General features: G+C 38.6%; 1 protein-coding gene across 4 annotated transcripts; it reads left to right on the top strand.

The window, feature by feature from the left end:
• Window positions 1–1,991: 1,991 nt before the first annotated feature.
• PUM3 (pumilio RNA binding family member 3) lies at window positions 1,992–26,429 on the top strand. Of its 4 annotated transcripts, none has more exons than NM_001031437.3 (18): window positions 1,992–2,037; window positions 2,357–2,463; window positions 4,300–4,482; window positions 5,502–5,637; window positions 6,283–6,358; window positions 7,129–7,222; window positions 7,408–7,474; window positions 8,042–8,216; window positions 9,493–9,596; window positions 10,075–10,153; window positions 11,313–11,411; window positions 12,419–12,472; window positions 15,331–15,411; window positions 18,722–18,864; window positions 19,499–19,721; window positions 20,962–21,049; window positions 22,935–23,025; window positions 26,198–26,429. In NM_001031437.3, exons 2-18 carry the CDS (start codon window positions 2,367–2,369, stop codon window positions 26,322–26,324), a joined length of 1,917 nt encoding a protein of 638 aa, NP_001026608.3. In that variant the 5' UTR covers window positions 1,992–2,037; window positions 2,357–2,366; the 3' UTR covers window positions 26,325–26,429. The 4 variants fall into 4 exon arrangements, with proteins under 4 accessions (NP_001026608.3, XP_015135585.2, XP_015135586.2 ...); XM_015280099.4 differs by having other exon boundaries at window positions 1,992–2,042; XM_015280100.4 differs by having other exon boundaries at window positions 1,992–2,049.
• Window positions 26,430–26,890: the final 461 nt, after the last annotated feature.

Genomic DNA, 26,890 nt, shown 5'->3' with positions numbered 1-26,890 from the left:
TAGTCAAAACTGGATAGTCAAATTGCTCAGTTTTTCAGCAAGAAACAGCTTTATGTCAAGGTAAAAGTTTTCAAAGAGAATAAGACTTTAATTTACAATGTGAACCTAGCTATCTTCAAAAATTGAGTGCCATCTGTACCACTCAATAACAAAAATAGAATTATCCAGTTATCATGAAATTAGTTATTCTGTTGTCTTGATAGTAGGAACAGTTAGATTACGGCTATGCTTCATTTTTCTTACAGTTTTTCTCCTTCAGAAGTCCTGTCCAACAAGGCTCACTGGAATAAAGCAGCCTTGAACAAAGCAATATGCAGCACCCATACCGAGGTCTTCATTTAATTACTTTAACACAAAGACTAGATCTATTGTGTCACAGAGCCAAAATACTTTTAGATGCTGAAAATGGTCAGCACTGCTTCTGTTACAGCACATTTATTCCACGTGCAAATCAGCATGGATGAGAATGTACTAACAAGAGAAAATGCTGTGCAGTCTTCTCCATTCTGTGGCTTTAGAGTAGAATGCACCTTACTGTTGGCAATCTGCTTGTTCTTGCTGACCAAATAAGTGCCATCTTCTTTTTGCTTTAAAAAGTGTTAGAAACGCATTTTCAAGCACATCCCAAAGCATGCTTGTCATAAAGTTGGAAATCTCAATGATGTGAGTCGATCACAATTTTAGAAGAACAAGAATGTAAACTTGGGCCTTGAAATCAGACTCCTATGAGAGACAGAGGCTGATAGTTTCCACATTAGGTATCTTTTACACAAATTGCAAAATCATATCCCTTAATTTTCATACCTTTTTTTTTATTATTATTATTTAATCATTTTTATCTCCATGAAATCAGAACAGCGCCCAAAAGAAGAGATAAAAAGAACTTAAAAGGAGGCATGAAAACATCCCTACCAACTCTGAACACCTGTGGGCATATCCTGCCTGGATCAGGTCAGGAACTATCATCAACTGCAGCCTGTTTTAAGGTACCTGAAGAACTTTAAAGAACTGTAACTATTTTGTAAAAATGATGGGTGTTGGGATATGTAAACTGACTGACTTGGAAGTCTCTGGCTGACACTCAAAATGTTCACTTGCTTTGTTCTGCGGGAGGCATATGTATTATAGCAATCAAGATAATCAATCAAGCAGCCATGTATTTTTAGTCTTAATTGTCTTAATTCTTGAAAAGAAGCCACCAAAAACCTGTGGAAACCGATGTGTGTGGGCTTTCAAAGAGTGATGCAGAGCATTTAGAAGCACACACTGTTGGCATGTGACCCTTGGTTTGGGCCAGGCTTCAGACCACGCTCCCTATTCTCGCGTTGTTCTTATGCACACGATGTCAGTGTTTCCAGCTGGGGGAAAACAACTGCATAATTCCACCTATGACTGTTGCTTTGTTCTGAATTACTTCACACACTTTTTCGGATATTAATAGGAGAGGTACCACCCTCACCACCTGTACAGGGGAAAAAAATAAAAAATCACAGAATCACCGAGGTTGGAGACCTCCAAAATCATCCAGCTTAACCGCCCACCTACCACCAGTATTTCCACCAACTGAATGCCTCACGGGAGGCATTACAGACGCGTTAACCGCGCTCTGACGTCCCCTCACAACCACACAGGTGAGATAAGCGCCGTTTTACGGGCACGGAGCGCAGCCGGAGTGCCCCGTGAAGTGCCGGGCACGACGCCGCAAGGCCGGCACAGATGAGGCAACAGCTCCGCCTGCCGTCCTCCCGCACCGCTGCCACTCCTCATCGCTGTGTAATAGCTTGTAAGAGCCGAGATCTCGGTCGCGCCGAGCACGAGCCGAGCGGGGACGCGACGCAACGCAGGGAGTGGGCAGACGGGCGTGTCGCTACTTCCGCGTGGCGCTTTACGGCGGGGCGCCTCCTGTTACGACAGTGTCGCGCAACATCGGCGGGGGGAGCCAATGCGGGTGTTGCGTGCTGCCTTAAAGCACGGTGGCGGCAGTAGCGCGCGGCGCACGTGAAGTGAGCGGCCACGAAGAGGACAGGGAGGAGCCAGGTGAGGTAGGAGGTAAAGCCGTCCACAGTCCTCAGTAGCGGGACTGCGGAGCTCACCACCGCCCGGGAGTTGGGTACCGATGCCGGGGTTTGCTGTGGGGGCTTTGGGGAGCAGAGCCGAGCGCGTTCGGGCCTAGCCGAGCCCGGCGCTGGCCGGAGGGGAACGGGCTCAGCCCCGTGGCTGCTGCCTGTGCGCGGTCAGGGACGCCATGGGGAAGGGCTCGACGCTGTGTCTTCCGGGGTCGTGATTCGTCTCTTGCCGCGTTTGTATCGTTAGCGCTGTAGGCTCGGTGCACCACTGTTTCTTTCTCCGTTTCCAGTATTGTCACGATGAAAGCCTGGAATAAAAAGAAGTTTCCAGGAAAGAACGGAAAAGTATCCCGTGGGAAACAGCTGCGTGGAAAAAAGAAGTTTAAGAAAGATGACGGTAAGGAGGCAAAGGCTTCTTTGTGAGAGTTCTGACTACATGGTTATTGTCTTATATGAGTGAACTTTATTTCTGCTTGACCAAACTGAGCTTTTGTGAGGAAATGGCTGGCCTGGTAGATGGGGTGGAAAGCAGTGCCTATGTTCTGTTTGGGCTTCAGTAAGGCATCGACTCCCGTGAGATCCTCACAGGTGAATTGATTGAAGTACTGCATGAGCTGTGAGGTGGGTTGAAAAGTGGCTCAATGCTGAGAGCTAAAACGTGGTGATCAGCAGTGTGAAGTCTGGTTGGAAGCCATTAATGAGCAGAGTGCCATAATGTCTGTATGGAGTCCAGGCCTGTTCAACATTTTTGTTAATGTGGATGATGGACTAGAGTGCACTCCTAGTAATTTCATGGTTAACACAGAGGCAGGGGGAGTCATTAATTCACTAGCAAGCTGTGATCATATCCAGAGGGACCCAAACAAACTGGAGAAAGGGATTGAGAGGAACCTCGTGAAGGGGGTACGGAGTTCTGCAGTTGGTGAGGAACAGCATGAGGACATGCTGGGGCCAACCTGGTGGGAAGCTGTGCTGCACGAAAGAAGTACTGCTGTTCCAGTTGGCAGTAAGTTAAACTATGGGCCAGCTGTGTGCCCTTGCAGCAAAACAAGTGCATGATATCCTGAGCTTTGTTAAGCAAAGTGTTGTCAGTGCATCAGGAGACATGCTTCTTTAGTTGCTGTCTTATCAACACTGAGAAGGAGTCCATTGTCTACTTCTGGCCTCCCAGTAGAAGGGAGATGTAGGCATGTAGGCATACTGAAGAGAGTCCAGTGAGGGGCCACCATGATGACAAAGAGACGAGTATCTCTACTGTGAGGAGAAGCTTGGAGAGCTGGGACTGTTTAGCCTGATGAATAGGAGGCTAGGAGGGGGTCTTTTCAGTGCCCATAAATACTCAAAGGGACAGTGCAAAGAGGAAGAGCCAGGATATTTTCAGTAGTGCTTGGGCAAGAGGTAGCAGGCAAAAACTGAATTGCGGGAGGTTCCATCTGAACATTGGGAAGCAGTTCTTTACTGTGCAAGTGACAGAGCACTAGCACAGGCTTCCCAGATTGGTTGTGGGGTTTCTGCCTTGGAGACCTTCAAAAATGAGCTGGACTTTGTACTGTGCGCCCTGCTCTGGGTCACCCTATGTGAGCAGGGGATGGAGCAGATGGACCCAGAGTCTCCTCCCAAGCTCAGCCATGCTGTGGAAAAAGTAAAGCTAAAGGATTGTAAGCCCTTCAGCTGTATTTGATTAAGCTAAAATACTCTTGCTAAAAATATGAAGTTGTTGATTTTTTTTTTTCTTATTCTGGTCTTTGCTTTCCTCCACTTAAAAAGCAAGAATTACTAGAGAGTTGAAGCTAGGGTATGCAAAGTGCTGTGGATTAGAGTTGAGTTAATATCTATTCAACTAACTAACATATTCAGATATGGTCAGAACTGATGTCAAAACACCTCTGATTGTAAAGTGTGAAGAGGCAATTATGGCACACTTGATTTTGGTATCTTTAATTCAGATTAATCGTTTTTAGACCTGGGCCATTATGCCGTAGACTGAAAATAATGCTTGGGCAAAACAAAACTTCCTGGGAAAACTTAGGGGAGGCGGAGGGGGAGGGAGACTCAGGGACTGCAAAAAAAAAAAAAAAAAAAAAAAACAAAACTGACTTTGTGAAGCAAAAAAAACAATGTGGTATGACATATTTTAAGGTAGTCTGATTCTTGTTTTAATAATTATTTATTACTTTGAAGCAACAGGGGTTCTAGGATAATATTTTAATTTGTAGTTTTTTTTTTAAATTAGATTCAGTTCCTTTGAAGACTTTTCATAGTAAAGGAGATGAGGAGGAAAAGCCTAAATCAATTTCCAAAAAGCCTGTGAAAGGAAATTTAAGACCTGGAAGAGCTAGTGTCAAACAATTCAAGAATAAGCAGCAATCAGAAAAGCTTGCAAAGAAGAGGAGATACCAGGATAGCACGCAGGGAGGTGAGTAGATTGACTTTTTTTTTTAAGTCTGACTTAAATGGAAATGAGATTTTGATATGCACTTTATACTGGTATGTCTTCCTCAGCCCCCACCTTGTAGTCACCTTTCCAATTGACTTAGTGACTCCAAGTTTACTTTTCATCCCTCCTGGTTTATGGTTTATTTCTTCTGATTAAATGTGGGGCCAAACTTGTGAAAACCAACAGTTAGGTGTGAGTTTTCTTGAAGTCAAGCATAAAGGTGCAGTACTGAGTTTTATTGGTATGCCATCAGAATGCAGAGAATGACCTGGGGTTTCTGGTGGATGACAGGTTGGCGATGAGCCAGCACTTATCCCTGGTAGCTCAGAAGGCCCATGGGACCCTGAGGTACATTAACAGGAGTGTGGCCAGCAGGTCAGAGGAGGTGATCCTCCCTTTCTACTCTGCCCTGGTCAAGCCTCACCTGGAGTACTTTGCCCAGTTCTGTGCTCCCTGGTACAAAAAAAAAAAAAATTTCTTTATTAATTTATTAACTCAGAGTGGTGAGGCCCTAGCATAGGCTGCCTGGAGAGGCTGTGGATGCCTCATCCCTGGTGATGTCCAGGGCTAGGTTGGATGGGACCCTGGACAACCTGGTCTAGTGGGAGCAGCTCTATCCATAGCAGGGGGTTGGAACTGGTTGGTCTTCAGGGTTCCTTCCAATGTGAAGAATTGTATCAAGAGCCAAAGGGAGAATTAACTGGGTCTGTACAGTCACAGGGTGGTAGGCACATCTAGGGTCAATGTTCAAGCTGTGAAGAGGTTTGTAATGCATCCTTTGAGTGAGTTTTCAAGGGGGAATCATTGTTTGCCTTATTCTTCTGGTATTTTAAAACTGAAAACTACTAGCTTAGCATGTTTATGAAATATTTGTGCTGGGAAACGCAGATAGAGCTCCTGGCATATTAGGAACTGAAGTCAAAGAGCTACCACAGCTCACACTTAAAGGGTTCCCTTGCTCCTCTCTTTTTAACTATAGAAAATGTTTTTGTTTTCAGAGTCAGATTCTAAGAAGCCTAAATGGGATGACTTCAAAAAGAAAAAGAAGGAGTTAAAGCAAAGCAGACAACTTAATGACAGAAGTAATTATGACATAATTGTAAAATCAAAGCAAATATGGGAGAGCGTGAGAAGGTAATGTTTTTGGGTTTGTTTTTTTTTTGTCTTTCATTGTCATAGGTTGCAGTACTTTCTTTTGATTCGCTTCACAAAAGTTTATTTTCACTGTGAAACTGAAATTGAATTTTTCACCTTTATCTTAGGCGAAGATGTTTAGGGATTTGTCTTTTTTTTTTTTTCAATTATGAACCACAGATTTTTAGTCTAATCTTGTAGTTGAATCACTGCAAGCTTATTGAGGTTTTAAGTGTTTTCTGGAGGCTAGTGTTCTTTGGGCAAGTGTAGTTCAGGACTGTGGCCTCGTGACAGAAAGAAGAGTTAATTTTGCTGTGCTCTAACTGCATGTTTTCTAGATTTGGCTATAAGGCATTTAAGGATCTTCTGTGTCTTAGTGACACTAGCAGTTGTGACTGTAGAGTTGAGTTCCTAGGCTAATTATGTTGTTACTAAGAAAATGAAAGTGTGAGTATCTGGTTTGGTTTCTAGGCACTGAAGCCACTTAATTATGCCTCAGCTTTAATTAGTGGCAGTGTAAATGTGGATTAGCAGAAGCTAATCTCATAATATGTTTTAATGCCTCACTTTTTCATGTAAAGATAGAACTGAATCAAACCATGAAAATGCAGTTTCCTTAAGATTGCTTCACTTCTCTTCTTGTAGGAAGAAATGTGATAAGGAGAAGCGGGAAAAGCTGATGAATGAGCTACAAAAACTACTTCATGGAAAAATCAAAAATGTAAGAAAAGTCAATGCCATTTAACAAATGCTGTATAACCTGCAAACTTCACAGAAGGTCCTTTTAAAAATGGTGAATTGTTTCTATAATACAGTACCAACCTGTTCTTCTGAAAGGTACAGAGAATGTTATTCTAGCTGTAAGACTTCCAAAAAAAACCCAAACAAACAACAACAAGAAAAAAAACAGGATTGAAAGACTGCATTTGGCTCTTAGATTTGAGGACAATAGTGCAAGGATGCTTTGCCAAGTCTAATGAAACTCGTTTAAAATGAAGTTTACAGTCAGCCACTCAGAGTTGTGATTGTTGGTTTATGATAGTGCCTTGCAGAAGTATTGTCTTGATACGTAAACAAAAAGAATGCTTTCCAGTTAATTCACGGAATATGTAAATTTTCCTGGAAATGTATCTTGCTGGATTCAAAAGTGGTTCTCAGTATGCCATGCAGAATTGGAACTGTATGGTAACATTAATTCTGAATTTCCATAGGACAAGAAAAAATGAGTTTTTATTCAGTATTAAATATTTCATATATGTAACAGTCTTCTTAATTGTCAGCTACTGCGAACATTCTCTGTATTGTTTTATAGAATATTTCTGAAGTAGTAAAAACACTTTGAAAATTAGTATGGTTTAACAGGTAATTGTTGTAATTGGCATTATGTGCTGCATGTTGCATAAAGCTCTTTTGGAGATAAAATGTTGAAATAAATTTGGTGCATAGTGTCATACAAATGCTCTAGAGTAATGGAATATTTCTGTCCTGCAGCTAGCATTTGCACATGATTCAACTCGAGTGATCCAGTGCTTTATTCAGTATGGTAATGATAAGCAAAGGCAAGAGACTTTTGAAGAGTTAAAAGGTATTTTTTCCTGTCTGCCTTTTATCTGTATGGTATTGTGCTGTTTTCTCATAAATGCTCTTAACTTTATGGTGACATGTGTTATTCCCAGTGAGGTCTTGAAAGGTACTACAAAACCCAAAGCCATTACTTAAGTGTTGATACAAAGAAAAATCAAAGTAAGCTGAATGTTTTTCCCCTTCTAGATAGCCTAGTGGAGTTGAGTAAGTCAAAGTATTCCAGGAATATTGTGAAGAAGTTTCTTATGTATGGGTGAGTATGAAGTGAATTTGCTTATTTATCTTGCATTTTTGATTTCCAGCATGAGTGTTCCTCTTAATCTATGGTGCATCAATGATGATATTTAAAAAAATCTGTGTCTCTGGGAATGTTTCTAACAGTAATGAGAAAGGAATATTTGGTATTTCTGATAGCTACTTTCCTTTTGCCAAGAAGTAAAGGTACAGCAATACATATCACTGAGGAACACATGCAGATAAAGCCCTCAAATATGTGCTCTTTGCCTTTTATGAGTAACATTTGGATCGTAAAGACTGTGCTCACTGAAACATAGTGTTTCAGGAAGGTGTCCTTCTGTAGAGTTATCCACAGGTTTCTTCTCTTATGTATCCTTCACCATCACTTATAACTTTTGTGGATGCCTGCCTTTCTCTATATATTTTCATTAATATCATGAAGATTATCTATCCTGTTGTATGTATTTCTTGGTTTGTCTGCTAATACTTAGCACCCGTGTAAGCTTCCAGAAATGAAACTGCTGCAAGGTCATATCTTCCCTAATGTTTCCACTCCTGCTATCAATCTTTCCCTGTGAAACAGGACAAAACAACAAATTGCTGAAATAATAAAAAGTTTTAAAGGTCATGTGAAAAAAATGCTCCGTCATGCTGAAGCATCTGCTGTAGTGGAATATGCATATAATGACAAAGCCATTCTGGAACAGAGAAATATGCTGACAGAAGAATTATATGGAAATACTTTTCAGGTTTACAAGGTGATTTATTCCTTACTTTTGTTTTGTTCTGTCATCTAATGCCCTGTGTTATTGATTACTTATCCACAATATTCTCCAGTAAAATTCCTTTCTGTGTCCGATTGCATTCTAATTCATCGTATGTAAATGCATGAATAAATAGCACATTTCTGCTGTAGGTTAAGGTTGTATTTTCCAACATAAGCTATGTGAAATACATTCATGTATGAGTTTTTTCTGCAGTCCAGTGTTTATCATAGAGTCATAGAGAGGCTTGGGTTGAAAGGGACCTCAAGGATTATGAAGCTCCAACCCCCCTTGCTGCATGCAGGGCAGCCAACCTCTGTATCTAATACTAGACCAGGCTGCCCAGGGCCCCATCCAACTTGGCCTTGAACACCTCTAGGGTCAGGGCATCCACAATCTCTCTGGGCAGCCTGTGCCAGCACCTCACCACTCTCTTGGTTTAGTTGGAATTGTTACAGTGTCTAGCCTGAAGTAGTCATCCTTACTGAGATAAGATTTGGATTTAATTCCCCATCAATGCTGTAGATGTACATTAAAGCTATCTTATACTGTGAGAACTGAGTGTGAGCAAGATGCACTTACACAGCATGCAATTTAAGCTTATTTTCTTTTTCCAATGAAGACTATTGGATTTGAATCCAAACTCTTGAAACCATTTAGATGCATATGCCTAGGAGATAGTGGCAAACCTTTTAAAGAGTACTACCTCCTTTCTTTTGACTAGTATTTCTTTTTCCTTGCTGACTTATAGATTTTTATTTCCTGTTAGTGGGGAAATAAGTATTTCCTACAAAGTACAAAATCGTTTTCCCCAATTATTAACTACTTTAGAGTGGCTTTTGTACCTCACAATTTTTTTTTTGTTAAAAATTTTAGAGGATTTTAACAACAACTTCTGAACTGTATTTGTTGATGCATTGCCTGCTGACATCTATGTATGCTATCTTGCAATTTTTTTCCTTAGAAACACACTGCCAGTTCAGTCTGATTTTACCAGGTACCTGCCAGCCTCATGAAGAGCAGGCTGTAACTTCCAGAAAACAGTTCAGACCATAGAAGTAGCTTTGTTTGCTAATAACAATTACACAGATCTGTAGATGTATTTTTGTGTATAGTTTGACATACGCGAAGTAGCCACAATGATAATTTGCAGACATTTCGTTTGTGATATTGTTAATGAACTGCTGATTGACAAGCGACTAAAGCATTTTCTATGAACTTTAACACTGGGGAGGGTATGATTAAAATGATGAATGGACGTTCATTTCAGACACCAATTGTCCCAACGCTGGATAAAGTATTAGAAGCTCAGCCTGAGAAGAGAGAGGCCATCCTAGATGAAATGAAGCAGATACTTACACCAATGGCGCAAAAGTAAGGACCAAAACTGACTCACAGGTGTCAATCTAGCATGTATCTGTTTGTTTGTGAGGTGGTGATACTTGTGTATACCTGCTGATGTAGAAGAATAACACTAACACTGGTTCTCTTTCACTTGTAATAATTCTGCATTGGGTAGTAAGAAACGATGATTTTATCCTTAGCGCTATGATGAGTATCTTAAGTTCTATGAAGTTCCTGCACAGATCAAGTGGTCAAACTCTAAAGAGTGAGGTGTGCCTTTTCTGATACTGAATAAACTTCTTGAGTGATCTTTAAGAGAAAATATCTTGCTAGGTTTTTGAATCTATTACTCCTGGTAGAATTTCCCACACATTGTAAATGCTAATCATACACATCATATGTGTTTTCTGCACACCATGCTGCTTCTTTTTTTGGAAGTAGTGCCAACTTCTGTTAGAACTATTGCTTTTTGGAGAGCTTTTACTTATTTTCCTCTTCCCAAATACAGAGAGGCTGTGATAAAACACTCACTGGTACATAAAGTATTTTTGGACTTTTTCACTCATGCTCTTCCAAAACAAAGATCTGTAAGTATTCTTTATTTTTTGTTTTCTTTTCCCCTTTAACGAAGTGTTTTTAATTATGTTGTGAAAACACTGCTGCTAAAAGAATGCACACTGAAATGCCAGCCTTGTTCATCTGTTGGTTCCAGACAGGTGACTGGGGAATGGTGTTGTATGAAGACTTAGTTACAGTGAGCTTTCACGCTAATGCAGTAGTATCTTGCCTAGTTTGACCTGTCTCCAAGCACTGTCCATTGTCCTCATTCTGCAGCTCAGTGCCATCTGAATCCAGGCCACGCAGAGCTTTCCATACTTGCTGTGTGTCTCCTATTTTCTCTTAGACTGAGCTCCTTGTTGTGGTGAACAAAGCCAAAGATAAGAGTAGTGAGATAGATTATTAGTGGCCTAGTCTAAATCAAGATTTCACCTAATTTGGGATTCTTGAGTATAGTTCCCTGTAGTTATTCAACAGAAAATAGTTCTGAATTAATAGTGCTGTTCTATTGCAAGCGGAGTAAGAATGTGTCTCTTCATTTTTGTTTTTATTTTTGTGCAGTCCTGGTAGCACTTGAATAATCTCTTCATGCAGAGGGTAGTTTGTTGAATTGAATTCTGTTTTTGTGCAAATGTCATCATTTGGAAACTCCTTCTGTAGAGCTATCCATGCCTCTTCACATAACTAGCAATGCCAGTTATATGAATGAGCACTTTCTAGGGAGCTAGAAGCTGCAAGGGCTAGAAGGGCAGAGGGATGGAAATTTTTGATACTTAAATGACCTCTAGTTCTTCATACTCTGTAGCTGATGTCCTGTGTGTATAAATAAACTGTATGCCCTCGTGGTTGGTTTTTTTTCTCTAAATTAATAGTTGTAGATGCCTCTTCTAATTTCTGTTAGTTCTGAGAATTCTGAGAATTTTCACTAATAGGACAAATGACAAGCTTCAGTATGGTTCTAGTTTAACACAATAAGTAGTGCAGTTTTGAAGGGGCAGGCTTGTGTCATTTCTAGTCCTTGGTGTTCTTTTGGAGACTACTTCTTGTAAGTCAAGGCAGTGAGTGGTTCTGTAGGCCTGGTGATATTCTCTCTTGTGTTGTGGGCAGAAATTGTTTTGATGTCTCCACGTGAAAAATTCCTCAGGTTGTTCTTTTTACTTTTTCACTTAAACACCTTTTCTTCCTCAGGAAATGATAGAAGCTATCAGAGAGGCTGTCATCTACCTAGCACACACTCACGATGGAGCCAGAGTAGCAATGCACTGTTTATGGCATGGTACCCCCAAGGTAATGTTTAGTTCCTTTCTACCTAACTATATTTGATAGTAATCTGATCTTACACCCATTCTGTATTACTGTTCACATAGGTTCTTCTATTTACAAGTACACAAGCAAGTGGAAGCAGTAGAACTTAAGAATTGGATGCTATTGTGAGAATTCATAAAATGAAAGCATCTACTCTTCTTTTCAGCTGTATTTTTTTGGGGGGGGGGGATTAGCACATAAAACTCTTATTAGCCATTCATTCATCCTGCAGACTTCTTAATGAAGGTGAAACTGGCAGTAGGGAAATGATGGTAAGGAAGAAACAATACTTGGTTTTAGAATGTCAAGACTTTAAAAAATATAACTAAGAACTGTTTTTGCTGACATGATCTCTTGAAATTCCTCAAGGTGTGTACCATCAGTTCTTGAAAATGCTGTAATATCTCCATCTTTTTGCTTAACAAAGAAAGCAAATATTTAAAAAAAAGACAGTTAAAAAAGAATTTGCTAGATACTGTAGATTAGCGATATATCTAAAAAAGACTGAGCAAATGATCCTAATAACTGAAAGAAGAACCACAGAGGAAACTTTCTCCAAAAAAAAAAATCTCTGAAGGGTTTTGCAACTAGAATCTCTGCTTCACAGTTTCTGGTCGTATTGATTAGGCTTCTTTCCAAACAAAGAGTTGAAGGGCATTCTTATTCTATAAGTAACTGATGGAGAATAAATGGTTGTATGTAGATTTTTTTTGGAATTTGCTTCTTTTTGGGATCTCCTGTTCCTGAACTGAACATGTAGATACCTCACAGAATGCCTCTGAGATTGTAGTGTGGAAAAAAACCTCTGCTTTAACCCTTTACATTGCTTTTTGGATACTGACTTATATTACAAATGTTGGACTTCGGTGACTAGTCTTAGTTTGAGGAAGCAAAGTGGAAATTGTCTTTTTGAAGGGGTAAATAACAGTACACTTGTTCAGAGTTAGTGGCATTATGGGCTCACTTGAGTTTCTTTCCTTTTTGGATAGGACAGAAAAGTTATTGTGAAAACTATGAAGACGTACATTGAAAAAATAGCTACGGTAAGCGTTCATTAGTTAAAAATTTATCAGAAACAAGTATTGTATGGGTAAAGGCCGATTTTTGTGTACTTTGCTACTGGAAGCAGCTATGAGAACCCAGAATTACATTTGCAATAGTGATGGTGTACTAAATAATCTGAAATAATCAACAGCTTAGGCTAATATATTTGAAGACGCTGAGAAGCTTCATTGTGTGCACTGCATGCAGTATTATTCCTTTAGGCATCAGAGTTAATTGTAACTCTTTCTTCTGCAATGCTTTTTTCTTCATGTATAGGAGATTTAGTTTCTTGAGACAGAAAGAAAGCAGGTATCTTCAAGCCTATTTTTATACTGTGTCTTTATACTACTCCTTTGTCAGTTTGTTGTGACTGAAATAGTTCCTCTTCTGCATACAGATTAAAATTAAGATGTGCTGGGGATGTCACTGGTGAGGTTATTTGAGCATGTTTCTTATTTTAAAGAAAAAGTGTAACAGATTTTTAAGTTTGGGAGCTTCAAATGAACTAATCTTGAACTGATACACAATGGAAGGCATCTGTATTTACTTTGTGTAAGAGTCATAGAATCAGAAAATAGTTTGGGTTGGAAGAGACCTTTGAAGATCATTTGGTCTTTGAAGACCACTGGCCTAAGTAATGTTATCTGATTTTTCACATACCAGAAATATGTGTATAGAAATCATAAACTAGTTGAATATCAGTTAAAACAGTTTTGGAGTATTGAAGGTTTAACGTCACCCTCATATAATCTCATTGACATGCAAATGAATTGGGTTATGCCTGTGCTGTGTAGATTTGACTTTGCTAGATAGGTGCTCTACAGAACTATAGTATGTGCTTCATCTCAGTTTTAAGCAAATGCGCTGTAGAAGACTTTTCAGTTTCTTCAAGGATCTGGTTGGTAGGGCATATTGGGATAAAGCCCTGGAGAGATGGATGTCCCAAGAAGGCTGCCTGATAATCAAGGCTCACCTCCTCTGCTCTTGAGAGCTATGCATCCTAACAATCAGGAAGTTAGACAAAAATGTCAGGATGTCCTCTCAAAAAAAGAAAAAATCTATTTACCTGCCATATAGAGGAAGCTGGAGTGCTGAACTACTTTTTTTGCCTCAGTCTTCGCCAGCAAGTGTCCTAGCCACACTCCTCGAATTCCAGCAAGCAAAGGCAGGAACTAGGAGAATAAACAAACTATAGAAGAGGATCAGCTTTGAAGCCATCTATGGAACCTAAATGTTCACAAATCATGGGACCTGATGATTTGCATTCAAGAGTCCAGAGGGAACTGGCAAATAAACTTAGTCAGCTGTATCCATCATATTTGTGAAGCAGTGGCACTCCAGTGAAGTTCCCAGTCACTGGAGATGACAAACGTAACCCTATTTTTATAAAGGGGAAAAAAGGAATACTTGGGGAACTAAAGGCTTATTAGCCTCAGTCGTGTGCCTCCTGGAAGCTGTTCTACAGCACGTAGGATGGAGTGATAATTGGTAACAACCAGCATGGCTTCACTAAGGGCAAAAAAGTTTCCTGAAAATTTTTACTGTCTATGGCAGAGCTTACAATGTTGGTTGATAAGCAGATGGTGTCATCAGCCTAGACTTGAGCAAAGCATTCTTGTCTCTAAATTGGAGAGACATGAATTTGATGGATGATCCACTGGATGAATAAGGAATTAGCTAGATAGTTACCTGCAAAAGCTGTGGTTGTCATCTCAGCGTCCAAGTGGAAACAAGTGGCTAATAGCATTCATTGCTGGGACCACTGCTACGTATCATGTTCGATGGCAACTTTGACAGTGGGACTGAGTGCATTGTCAGAAACTTTGCCAACAGTACTAAACTGAGTAGTGCAGTTGACATATTGGAGGGGAAGAGGTGCTAACTAGAGGAATCTTCTCAAGCTCAAGAGATGAGTCTTACTGAATGTAATTCAGCAAGATCAAGTGCAAAGGCATGCAGCTGTGCTGGGGCAACCCCAGATGTGAATACAGGCTGAGCAGTGAATGGGCAGAGATCTGCTCTGCAGAGCGGGCCTTGCTGTACAGGTGGATGAAAAGCTTGACATCACCTGGAAATAAGAATTTGCAGCCTAGAAAGCCAATGATGACCTTGGCTGAATTGACTTGGGCCAGGTTCCTTGAGGCTTTGGGCATGCTGGTCTAAGTGGGAAGCTTCCTTACCTATGATGGGGGGATTGGAACTCTTCCAACCCAAACCATTCTGTATTTCTGTGAAAGAAAATCTGTATACGATGTTCCAGCAAAGTGAATCCTATGATTTCAGATGATGATTATACAATTGGATCAGGTTAATAGCGAGCATATGATAAAGAAATACACCAGCATATAATGGCAGATCAAATTAGTCTACATTTTTAGAAAAAGGCTTCTCTTAAACTTGGATTTCAGGTTTGTTAGGCTTCTCATTCTGTGTCATAGAATCATAGAATCACTCAGGTTGGAAAAGACCTTAAAGATCATCAAGTCCAACCACAACCTACCCATACTTCCCTAACTCTAACAACCCTCTGCTAAATCATGTCCCTGAGCACCACATCCAAATGGTTTTTAAACACATCCAGGGATGGTAACTCAACAACCTCCCTGGGGAGCCTATTCCAATATTAAAAAAACCCTGTTAAGAAGCTTTTCCTGATATCTAACTTAAACTTACTGTGGCGCAACTTAAGGCCATTTCCCCTCGTCCTGTCACCGGTGAGAAGAGACTAACTTGCTTGTATGCTCAGATCATGTTGAACTGTCTTAAGTGTTGGTTCAAAATGAATTGTTACAAAATGAATTATTATATTCACAGAAATTGACTGTATCACTGAAGTATTCTGTTCCCATCTTTGCAGGGTGAATTTTCTCATTTGGTCTTGTTGGCAGCATTTGATTGCATTGACGACACTAAACTTGTGAAACAGTTAATTATAACTGTAAGTAATTGCTTTTTCTTAAAACATTGTGTCAGGTATTGTCTCATTTTTTCACTGTACAAGAGTATGATAGTAAGAATCCATCCACTTTTTAGAAATCATTTAAGTCCTTTCCAACTTTATTTCTTAGTGTATCAGTTGTCATAAAAGAGCTCATCATTTTCTCTTCAGTTACTTATTGAGCTTGAATGTAAGTTAGATTCATTACTTGCTAAGAACTGTACGTGTTCATCCAGGCTAGTAAGTGACTTGAATCTCTTTAAATTAAGATGTCGTTCTCAGAAGTTTAAACTCTGTTGGTACCGCTGGTGCTCTGAAAGTAATGCCTGCAGCTTTATTATGTTGGCCCATGGTGTCAGATAAGATGTTGGTGGTATGGCAGTAGAGAAATAGGGCAACATGTTTGACCATAGTATAACAAAAGTTTTTACAAAAATAAGTACTTGGAGACTCTTGGTTGGATGCTGAAGCCTTAGGTTTACATTAACTCTCAAAGCTTGACATTTTACTTAGTATGTTGACAGTTAAATGATAACTAATGTTTGGGATAAAAATCCTTGAAATATTTATCCAGTCTCCAAAGTGTATATAGGCATCTGAAATATGAGAGCAGTTTAGCTGTTTTGCAGCAACTGCGTGTAATTACACAATAAACATGAAAGTAGTATAATCTAGTCTGCATTCATTTCCTTTTGGAATGTGCCATTTGCCCACCTTCTTTCCAAAAATGGATTTTCATAAAGTATTTTTAATTAAGCCACGTTTACATTCAATTCTTATTACTTAAGTTGTTTTTACTGTTTTCACACTGAGAAAAAGGGCTTTATAGTGCACAACTAATTCTCACATAAATAAAATAATATTGATATATAGATTGTAATGTGCTCATAGCCATACTCATGCAGTGGATTTCATCACATTATGATACATGTGAACTGAGAGCCAGTGGCAGGGAGATAAAAATGAGGGAAATGCTTTGCATGACGCTTTCATGAGAAAATGACAAGGCTTGCTTTGTTTTTGCTTGGAACTTTGTGCAGGAGGTATTGAGTTTGTTTACCCTACCATGTAAATTATTCTCAGAGTCCCTTTCTCTGAGTGTGGTAAGGTGAAAGCATCTCATTGTGGAGCTGACTTGTGATTCTCCGGTATAGAAGCTGTGATCACAGCTGGTTTCCAGAGTCCACTGAATGACGTAACACCTTTGGGCAAGTTCCAAACAAATAGGCCCTGACAGATCAAAGCTATCTTGCATCAAGATCACTGATGAATTTCTGTGTGGTGTTTCAGGCGCTCTGCTTTACAGAGGGTTTATTAGATAAGATACTGTGCTTGGTTTTATCTTATATCACTTAACATCTGAATAATCTGTATTTTTTCCACCTCCAGAGACTTCCTGATAATATCTGAATGTTTGCTGTTTGGTCATTGTACTGAACAGAGGAGTAAAGGAGAATGTGTGTAGGCAACTTATTGTTACAAAGAAGTAGCCTTTCTGGCCAAGAAAAGGAAAAATGTCAGGGAAAATGAAAAATTTATGAAATGAGATCAAAACCAGCTCTTAAGATGGATAATGAAAGCTAGTGTCTGAGGAAGAGGCAAAAGCATCAAGAAGTCAAATATGGAAGCATATGGGAGAAGTTTCCAATGAAAGGAGCGCAGTTGTGTCATGTAGCGTTTCTGCTGGTACTTTGTACAGTTCCAGTGCTGAAAGCAAGCAAATTCTGTAATTAATCAGAGTTGCAAAAACCGGGGGGGGGGGGGAACGAACTTTTGAGAGATTTACAGGAAAATGCTTTTATTTTGTTAATTAACTGTGTTATAGCTTGATTTCAAAGCCTTTTGCATTTAGTCGTACTAAACTAAATATTTTCTTTACCTGTTCCAAGTTTTTAAATACTTGAACTTCTGTCATCCATGTAAAATTAACTACACATATATCTAAATCTCAGTGTACAAGCTAAGGAGAAGAGTGCTTTGCCCTTAGTTAGACTCACTTCCTTCTGTGTGTGTATTGTAAAGATCAAGTTGAAAACTAAAAAACTACATAAAGTGCTGCATCTGACTGATGCTCATTATGGCTTATGAAGATTTTTACCATTTTCTGCCAGCTTCTAACCACCTACCCCTTTCTCTGCCCCTCTCAAAGGAGCTGTGACAGGTTAGATGCTAGGAAACTGTTCCAGATGGAATTTAAGAAAGGTCTGCAAAATATGGCTAGTCCTGTGTGAGCCAGGGATTGCACTTGGCAGTCCTTGTGGGTCCCTTCCAACTCAGGATATTTTATGATTACAAGGCAACTAACCAGGCCTAGTGTTTATTAGGGGAGAAAAAAGAGCCGAAGTGATTTAAACCGTTACAATTCAGTTTCTTTTACTAGCTGTTGCTGAATTTCCAAAATGGTAGGGGCAGAGTGGTGAAGCGGTTTTTAAGGACAGTGGCACATGGAATGTGCTGGAAGTCCCTAAAGCCATGTACAGTCCTCCTCCAATTTTTAATTTCTCAACACTTGTATATACACTTCAAAAAGGAATGGATTATTGTAATCATCAGGAATAAATTGATGGTATTCAGAGTTCTCACAAGTCTCAGAGTACTTGTGTAAAGTACTGCTGTCTATACTACAGACTGATACAGGCACAAGTTTTTCTTCACGAACCCTCTTATTGCACAAGGGTATGAGGTACTCATTCTGAAGTTTACAAAATAGTTATTCCTAGCCATCAGCTAGTCTGTGAAGAAAGCCCTGTGTTTTCTGCTAATGCTTACATAAACTTCAAATAATACTGATGGTGCTGCCAGCAGAACTTGGATTTGTTCTATTAATGGAATTTTTTTTGCTATTGGATGTTCTCTGATCAATTTAGGATTGAGTTTCCCTTCTCAAGGACTGTTGTCGCTGTCTGTACAGCCATTTAAAAATCAGTATGGTATCAATGATCACTCTTGGGTGATGTGATAGATGATCTTTTGTATGTTTGGTCTGCTGAGGTTATTACTTCTAAAATCATGTCTGTACGCCATTATGACGTACCAGAATATGTGTTGTTTGTGCATCTATGTATTAGTAAACTTGTTCTTTCATAGTGTTTTCTAATCAGTAATGTTGATGTTTAAAACAGGTTCATCAACATTTCTTTCACTTCTACAAACTTACAATTATTTTTTTTATTTTGTTTCACAAGTAGGTATGAATCTTATGGTGTGCAGTTTTCCTTTCCTAAGCTTTGCATTTGAAAAAATATATACTACTGGTGACTCAAAACTATTATTTCATTAACGTTTTATTGCTGTTTGTTCACTTCTACAGGAATTAAATGCTTCCTTGCCCAGTTTAATTTCCAACAAACATGGAAAAAAGGTCTTGCTGTACTTGCTAAGTCCTAGAGACCCTGCACATTTTGTTCCAGAAATCATCACACTTCTGCAACAGGGTGATGGAAATGCCTATAGGTAACTTAGATGAAGATGAAGTTTTTTTTCGTAGGGTCCAGAAGAGTTCATGCAACTTTCTCTAGTGATAAATTCAATTTTGTTGAAATATGTACAATAATACATTATTTATGACGTATAAGTATTATTATTACATATCAATCTGAAGTCCTTGCTTTTCTGTTTTTGGTTTAAAGCTTGTGTATGATTATTGTTTGAGTTAGATTGTTTGCTAGATCCTCAGATACAGCAATAAAAATTAAAAAACATTAATTTTAAAGTCCCTTATCTTGTACTGATACTAATGCTTGTCAGCTTTTGAAGCTGCTACAGCTTTAAAGTGAACTGTTTAAACAGTCTCTCTCAGTAGTTGCGATTACAGAATGAATATCCAGTAGATGGAGGTTAAATTGCCATTGTTAATGAAAAACTCACTCTTGTGAAGGTTACTGACAGTTTTAGGCTATATACGTTCTCACTCTGTGTTCTTAAAATGTTTGCAACATTTAACTGAATGAGAAACAGGGAAGAATAATTATTTTGATCTTTCAGTAATTTTTAGCTGTCTCAAAGAGCGTGTATGTTCTGAATTTCTTTTTATTTGATGTGCATACAGAGCAAGTCGTCTGCATTAATTTGCTGTTTCTTTCATCAGTAAGAAGAGTACAGAACTCCGCCGCCATGAACTCCTGGAAGCCATTTCACCACCGTTGCTAGAGTATTTGCAAGAACATATCCAAGAAGTAGTAATGGATAAAGCTGCCTTTGTCTTGGTTGCCGACATCTTAAGAACGGCTACTGGTGACATTCAGCCCACACTAAATGCAATTGCTAATTTAGCAGCAGAAGAGCTGGTTCCAGGTGGCCGTGATGGGCAGGTAAGGTAACAGGACATAGGCCATTGACGTCTTGCAGTGCATTTGCTTATGCTTTGTTACTAACATGACGTCTGCACATTTTTTCCTTAATGTAAGAAGCCAATGAACTTCCACAATAAACTCGTACACTAGAAGTGTTCTCACTTTGTTTTCTGATATGTTCCTTTAATAGCTTATTATTGTGTCTGTTATAGTGAAGGCTTGAGCCAGAATTTCATCTGAATTAAGAAGCAAGATACTTCATGGTCTTGAATCTTCCAGAACTGATTTAAATGTTCTACGGGAAAGCAGCTGATAGTCATGTAACACAGGCTCTCTTTTAACATTAACACTATGAAATCAAGCAGTTAGTAACTTCTTATGGTTCATTTAGCTATTTACACTGAGAATTATAGGGCCTCTTAGCTTTCAGGAATGGATATATTCATGCAGGGGAAGATCATAGCTAATAGCTGTCTCTTCAGTATGACCTTCTCTTCAAAACATACGTGGCAGACTTTCCCCAATTTTGCTGAGTTAGTCAGTGACAGAAGTCTCTGTAGAATAGAAAATGGAAAATGCTGTATAAATAAGATACCCTCCAGATTTCTATAGTTTTGCTGAATTGTCTAAGCCTTCCTGCATTTTGTAGTGCCCTTCCCTCCAAAATGCCTATGGAATATGGCAATATAGGTACTTCAGGTAAGAATAGAGCTATCAAGTCAGTTTATGGGAGGAGGAGTGTTGAAAGTATCACCCATTCTTAACAAATAACTAGATTCCTTGCTTCTCTGCCACCCCTGTGAAACGTGGGCTTTACACCCAGATGTTCTAGAAGCACCTGTCTTCAAGCTCTTGTTTCCAAAACCACTTATTACTGCTTTTTAAGATACACTTGTAGTATAATTTCATATGAACTAATGCTTTCTCTGATTTTCTGTGAGCCGTACTGTAGTGACTTTTGGAGTCTATGAGCATACAGAAGGTCTACATCTTCTTGTAGAAGAACTAGAGATTCTGCTGAGTAAGCATGAAGTCCTAAGAGTGGTGACTGAGATATTAACTGTATTTGCTGCTCCTTATCAGTTAATACTACTGAAAGTTAGATGCTTCAAAGCAGAATAAAAGCAAACAGCTAATTTAAGAAAAAAATATTCAGGTATTTGCAAAGGAAAAAAAAGGTATAGCATGCAGGCATTATAATATTACTGGCTTTTGAAATGTCAGTGAATGATTTGTGGTTTTTTTTCCCCTCTTAAAGCTTCACATTGCAGAGCATCCAGCAGGTCATTTAGTGCTGAAATGGTTAATAGAGCAAGATGAAAAAATGAGAGAGAGTGGAAAAGAAGGTATGTTAGAAATTAAGCCTTGTTTGATCAAATTTGTACTTGTTATCTGTACTATAGCTTAAATAAGATCGCTCTGCTTATTTCTATAAACATATTAATGAAAATTTAGTATCTTCTAAGAACATTGGTTGTGTCTTTTTTGCTGTTGTGAGTTGTTTCATGGACAGAACACAAAAGTTACATTTTTCTTCTACAAAGCGAGTACTGATGTGTAGTTTGGAGGTTTGAGTTTGCTGCATATTTGGGCGGTACTCGTTTCTGTGCTTAAAATATTTTTATCTTTGCTCAGACACACAGCAATTTAGAGGATAATAATAGAGAAAGTAAAGCCTTTCTGACAGAACGACTTGTTTCATTACTGTTTGTGAGCCAAGCTGTAATCCATACTGTGTTCATTAGTGCTGCTGAGGTACTGCTGTATAACTGTTGCTACAGTAATTCAAGCACAAAAATAGGACATTGCTATTTTATATCCCAGAAGGCAGAGATTGGGCACAGATGTTCTCATCTTAATTTAGCTTTTTGGAACTCATTTTATTATATAACTGAAAAATCTTTTTGTGTGTATCACCATATCCTAGTAGAGATTACTTTTTCCCCCATATAAAAACCTTGAAAAATGAATGGAGATGGATGGTGTAGGGTAAACTAGAGAACTTCTCTTGTGCGTAGAGGCCTTCTTGCTGTAGAATTACCAGACCTGAAATACCTATTAGTAATTACTATGTTCAGCCCTCTGCTGCTTCCTTTAAAAATAAGAGATCACCGGGCTTTAGTTTAATAAAGCCCAGTGTTTAGCTTACTTTAATAAAGTAAAATAGTTTCTGAAAGGATGCTGTTTTACTCCTTCTTTTTCGAGTGAATTATTGGATATGTTCAAAGATAAAATATATCTGAACTTCTTTTGGAGGCTATGCTAATTGAGATTATGATGCTTACATGACTTTATTTATGTTAGCAGTATATTATTCCCACTTTAAAGACAAGATTTTACTTTTTGTTTGTCTTTCACTGAAGTGTGTGTCATTGAGTATTGTTGGTGTGATTTTATGTCATTAGCATTAAAAAACAACCGGATTATTATAATGCATGGAACACTGGAATAAAAACTAACCTGTTCTTCATTTGGAATTCTAATCTGAAGTGACAGTGAAAAGCAGCATCAGTGTTTAAGTGCTGAAGTTTAGGCTTCCTTTGGTTACTTCCTCTTAAATTTGCTCAGCTTACAGATTGTAAGAACATTCACCCTCAAGTTCAGTTCTTCAGAGTCAGCTGTGTACCTGTGGTCAGCTCTGGTTCTTTCTTTTACATGCATCATTAGTGTAATGGATCTGTAAGTAAGTTTAGGCTTTCAATGCTACTGAAGAATTAGTGCCCTGTAGCATCAGTATAGTTGAAGGAAACATACTCTACTTGTGTCAGCACAGTATTTGTCTGGAGTTTTAAACAGCTTTCCTCAAATTCTATTACTTCAATTGTAGAGCTGAATGCCTGAAAACAGCATTTTTCAGCAGATATATATATGTAATATTGCATATAATTGCCTTTTGTATTTGTGGTGTTCTTACTTTGGAATGTATCCGTTAAGATAGCCTTTGAAATCATTTGAAAAAGAAAAGTAGATAATACTTTATACTAGTAAGCTGTCACCCCATGTTGTGACTGGCTAAATTTTAAGCAATACTTGAAACTAGTAAAAAACCTACAGATATATCAGTGCACTGAATGATTCTGAAGGATAATAACTTCATGAATGCACGGTAGCTAAAAACTGTTTGCTTAAATTGCAGTTGAAGAGAATTTGTAACTTGCTTCTTTGTATAATGGTAATGTGTTTTTTTTTTTTTTTTTTCTCCTCCTCCTACCCCTTTTCTGTGTTTTAAAGGCTGCTTTGGAAGAACATTGGTGGAATGTGTTGGTATTGAGAATTTGAAGACCTGGGCAGAAGTAAATCGAGGTGCCATTGTTCTTTGTTGGTACGTAAGGCTCATGACTATTTGTTATTAGGTCTTAGTATAATTTCTTCAGCAACTATCAGTTGGTATTACACTGGCAGAAATTCCATTTTTTGCCACTGGTAGGTTTGTAGTGGAACAAGATACTGGAAAAATTCAAAGATGCATTTCCAAGGGTTCTTCTTTTAGCTTGGGCATTTACAGTTCTAGGAAGCTGCTCAATATTGGAAAAATAATAAGATTAAAAAATCGATTTTAAGTGTACCTACCATGTATTTACAAACACAGAAGGCTTAAAGGAGGACTCTACAAACAGCTATATTAAAATAACTTACCCTGAAGTACCTCTGACTGGGATCAGCATGCAGAAAATGCAGGTTCTTTTTTTTAAGTAACTTGTTACTTTGTCTTAATGCCTTAATTATGGAGCCTATGTATGTTTCCATAAAGAGAGGAGTGTTCAGAATAGACCATTGTGATGAGATGACTGGCTTGCAACTTGGAATTAGTTAGTGATGCAACTCTGGAGATGGAAAAGAGCACACGGGAGTCAGATTACTAAAACCATCTCTGTATCAAATGCCAACAGTGGTCATTGCTGTTTTCACATTGTAACTAAATGTTAGTGTCAAGTCATGGAAGTAGAAGGTTTTTGCCTTAAGACCACCTCATGTAGGCTCACTCTGAGCCAGAATTGGCAAACAATTCAAACAGACAACATGCTTTGGAAAACGAAAACATCTCCCTTTTTCCACAGCTGCGCCCTCTCCTACAGTTACTTTAGGTTCCTTGATGTTTGCTTTCCATTCTTGCTTGTTATCTTTGAGTGAGGCTACTTTGACGTTCATACACTTTTGGAGGGTGAATCAAAAGATATTTAACTAATATGAGTCCTACTACTGAAATCTGAGTTTAATACTAACTTTATTTAGAAATTGCCATTCAGATTATTATTGAGAAGAATTGGTATTAGAACAGTAGTTGCAATCTAGATTAAAAAACAGTTTACACAACATCATAGTAGTCTTATAGATCTGGCTATAAAGATAGTTCTGTTTATAAAATTGTAATGCTTTTTTGCCTCTTGCAAGTTCAATAAATGCATCTAAAGCCTATAAGTAATCTAATCCTCTGCACAGATGTTCAGTAGAGATTTTTATAAAGGCCTGTGCACTGACAGTGTATTAATGCTTGACTTTTTTCTCTAACTTAAGACTGAGGAGAGTCATTTAACATGTGATGTTGCTGGTTTATGTACTAATCTATTTTGATTGTCCAAATAACATTTTGAAGTAAGTTAGTGGAATTTTTTCCATGAATCACACTTGAAGAGCTCTTCAGCTGTCTGTGTGACAACAGCTTTTCAATAGCTTTTGAACACTTCTGCTAATATGTAAATATTAGTTTTCTGTTTATTCTGGGAGACAGCACAGGAACATACTTATGTATGTTAATTTATACAAATTTATGTTAGGAATGTGAACTTCTACCTCTCTCTGGCATTACATGTGTCACTACAGGGTAAGGATTTGATGAGAGTGTTCTGTTACCAAGTAGTGTATTGCTACAGGTGTTATCAGATGAAATTCACTTCTTGGAATATGAAAATACGAGTGACTTTGCTAAGGAGACAAAACATAAATCTCTCCTTAAGCACCAGTAATTTGTTGTCTGCTTTACTCAGTTCAGCATGCTGCATCTACTGCTTAGAATCATAGAAGTATGTGGGTTGGATGGGACCTTAAAGATCATCTAGTTCCAATCCACCTGTCCTGGTCAGGGACACCTTCCCCTAGACCAGGTTGCCCAAAGTGCCACCCAGACTGGCTTTGAAGATCTCCAGAGCTGGGGCATCCACCGCTTCTCTGGGCAACCTGTTTCAGTGCCTCATTGCCCTCTAAGTAAAGAATTTCTTCATGTCTAAATCTACTCTTTTAACTAAAAAGCCGTTACCCTTGTCTTGTCCCTGCTTTCCATGATAAAATGTCTCCAGCTTTCTTGCAGGCCTCCTTTAGGTACTGAAGGGCTGTTAAAGTCACGTTCAAAGAGTATGCAGGAAGCAAGGTTTTAGGTTTCTGCAGATCTGAGTCAAACAGAATAACTGTGAGGCTTATAAAGACTAATTGCATCATGCAGCCTATTTGGTACCAGTGCACATATGTTACAGTTTGTTTCCAATCTTAGTTTATTTCATGTGTGTTCAACACAATGGCTTGTCTGGGCTGCATTGAATGAAGAAGAATTAATTGTCTTGGGCTGCATATACGTAGGCTGCTCTGAAAGTAATGCTGCCTCTTTACTTTCATGGAAACCCCAACAGATACAATGAGCACGATAACTGTTTGATAGAGCAAATTCTCAGCAGCAAAACACTATTTTTCAACATAGGCACCACCATTAGCTATACTTTTTTCTGGCAATGGTGGGGGGGTAGAGAGTGGGTTGTGGCTTGGACGTGCCTGGTTTATTTGGTTGCCATTGCAGCTTCTAATGCTGTTCTGGATTGCATACATGGATTGTATAAGATAGCAAGCTTTTCAGGTAGTGTCACTCACCATTTTGAATTGGCCAACCAGGTGTACCATTCTCTCTACTAGTTTGTATTGTAATAAGACATTTCACGACTACATTAAAACACTACGACCTTGAAAGAAGGCAAGAGAAGGACGACCTCAGTCTAGGTTGAGGTGGAAACACAATATTATGTTATTCTAATAATGTTCTATGGCTTATGATGGATTTCCTCATTTCTTATGAGAAAAAGATAGCTAGGTAAGATCTTTTTTTCCTGAGGGTAATGTCTAGTAAAGAACAGACCTACTGAGTTTCTGAGTCTTGCAATAAAGGGAGCACAGAAGTAGAATATTTAAAAGTACTTGATCTGTATTAGATGTATTTCACTGTGTCCATTTTTAGTATCCCTGTTGCAAGAAAGACAGGCAACAGTGGGAGTGAGCTTGATATTTGCGGACCCAGACATGGGCTGACAGCCTTGCCGGGTTCAGCTGAGAGAAGGAGTAATTATGTTCATGGTTTCTGAAAGTTTTACAGCTTTCTCTAATAGGTCAGGACAAACTGATATGTTCTGTTGTCTCTTGAAGTAGTTTCTGTATGTGGACAGTTTTTTTTCATATGAACTACATGTTGACTTTTGTCATCTTGTTTTTTTTTTCCCTGTTGCCTCTTCTTGTAGCCTTCTCCGAAGCACTGATCAAAAAGTGACAAATGCAGTCAAAAAAGGACTGAAAAAAATTGTTCCAAAGTTGAAGCTGAATAAAAATGTAAAAGGAATAGAAGCATTGCTGGAGAAATTAACTTAGTGTACACAAAGCTAAGAAGATCAGTTACGACTATGCAATTAACTGCCATTTGGTAAGATTTTGGACCATGTCTGTGCATTTGTGAATTAAATCATTTTCAAAGCAGTTTGTCTCTTGTGCTCATTGTGCTGTGTGTGGTAAATGGTTGCTTTTGGAGATAGAAGTCTCAAGATCTAAGTGTTTGTGGAAACTTCTGGACATTCTTGATGAAGTTAAATCCTAGTAATGTGCACAAAATTGTTTTCATACTTAAAATCTGTGTGCCTATTATGTCCCAGTTACTACAGAAGTGGAAGCATCTGTTCTGGAGCTACTGTTGCATACAAGGTAAATACATGTGTTCATAATACCCTTCCTTCTTCTTTGTTTATGGAAAAAAAGGAGAAAAATTCTTAGCCTGTGACGGAGTGATGGAAGCTTTCATCCTTCAAGAATTGACAAAAATAGAAAGAAAATGTTGTCTCTTGCCTTTTAGACAAGGTTTAAAATGAGAAGCTTGCTCTCACTGGATCATAGTTCAGTTCTTTTTTTTCTTCAGTCTTCTGAAAATTACAGACTTCTAAGCC

Source organism: Gallus gallus, chromosome Z, assembly GCF_016699485.2.
Source record: "Gallus gallus isolate bGalGal1 chromosome Z, bGalGal1.mat.broiler.GRCg7b, whole genome shotgun sequence".
Classification (NCBI taxonomy): Eukaryota; Metazoa; Chordata; class Aves; order Galliformes; family Phasianidae; genus Gallus; species Gallus gallus.
Note: the sequence above shows the minus strand (reverse complement) of the source record. Positions and strands in the feature narration are given on the sequence as shown.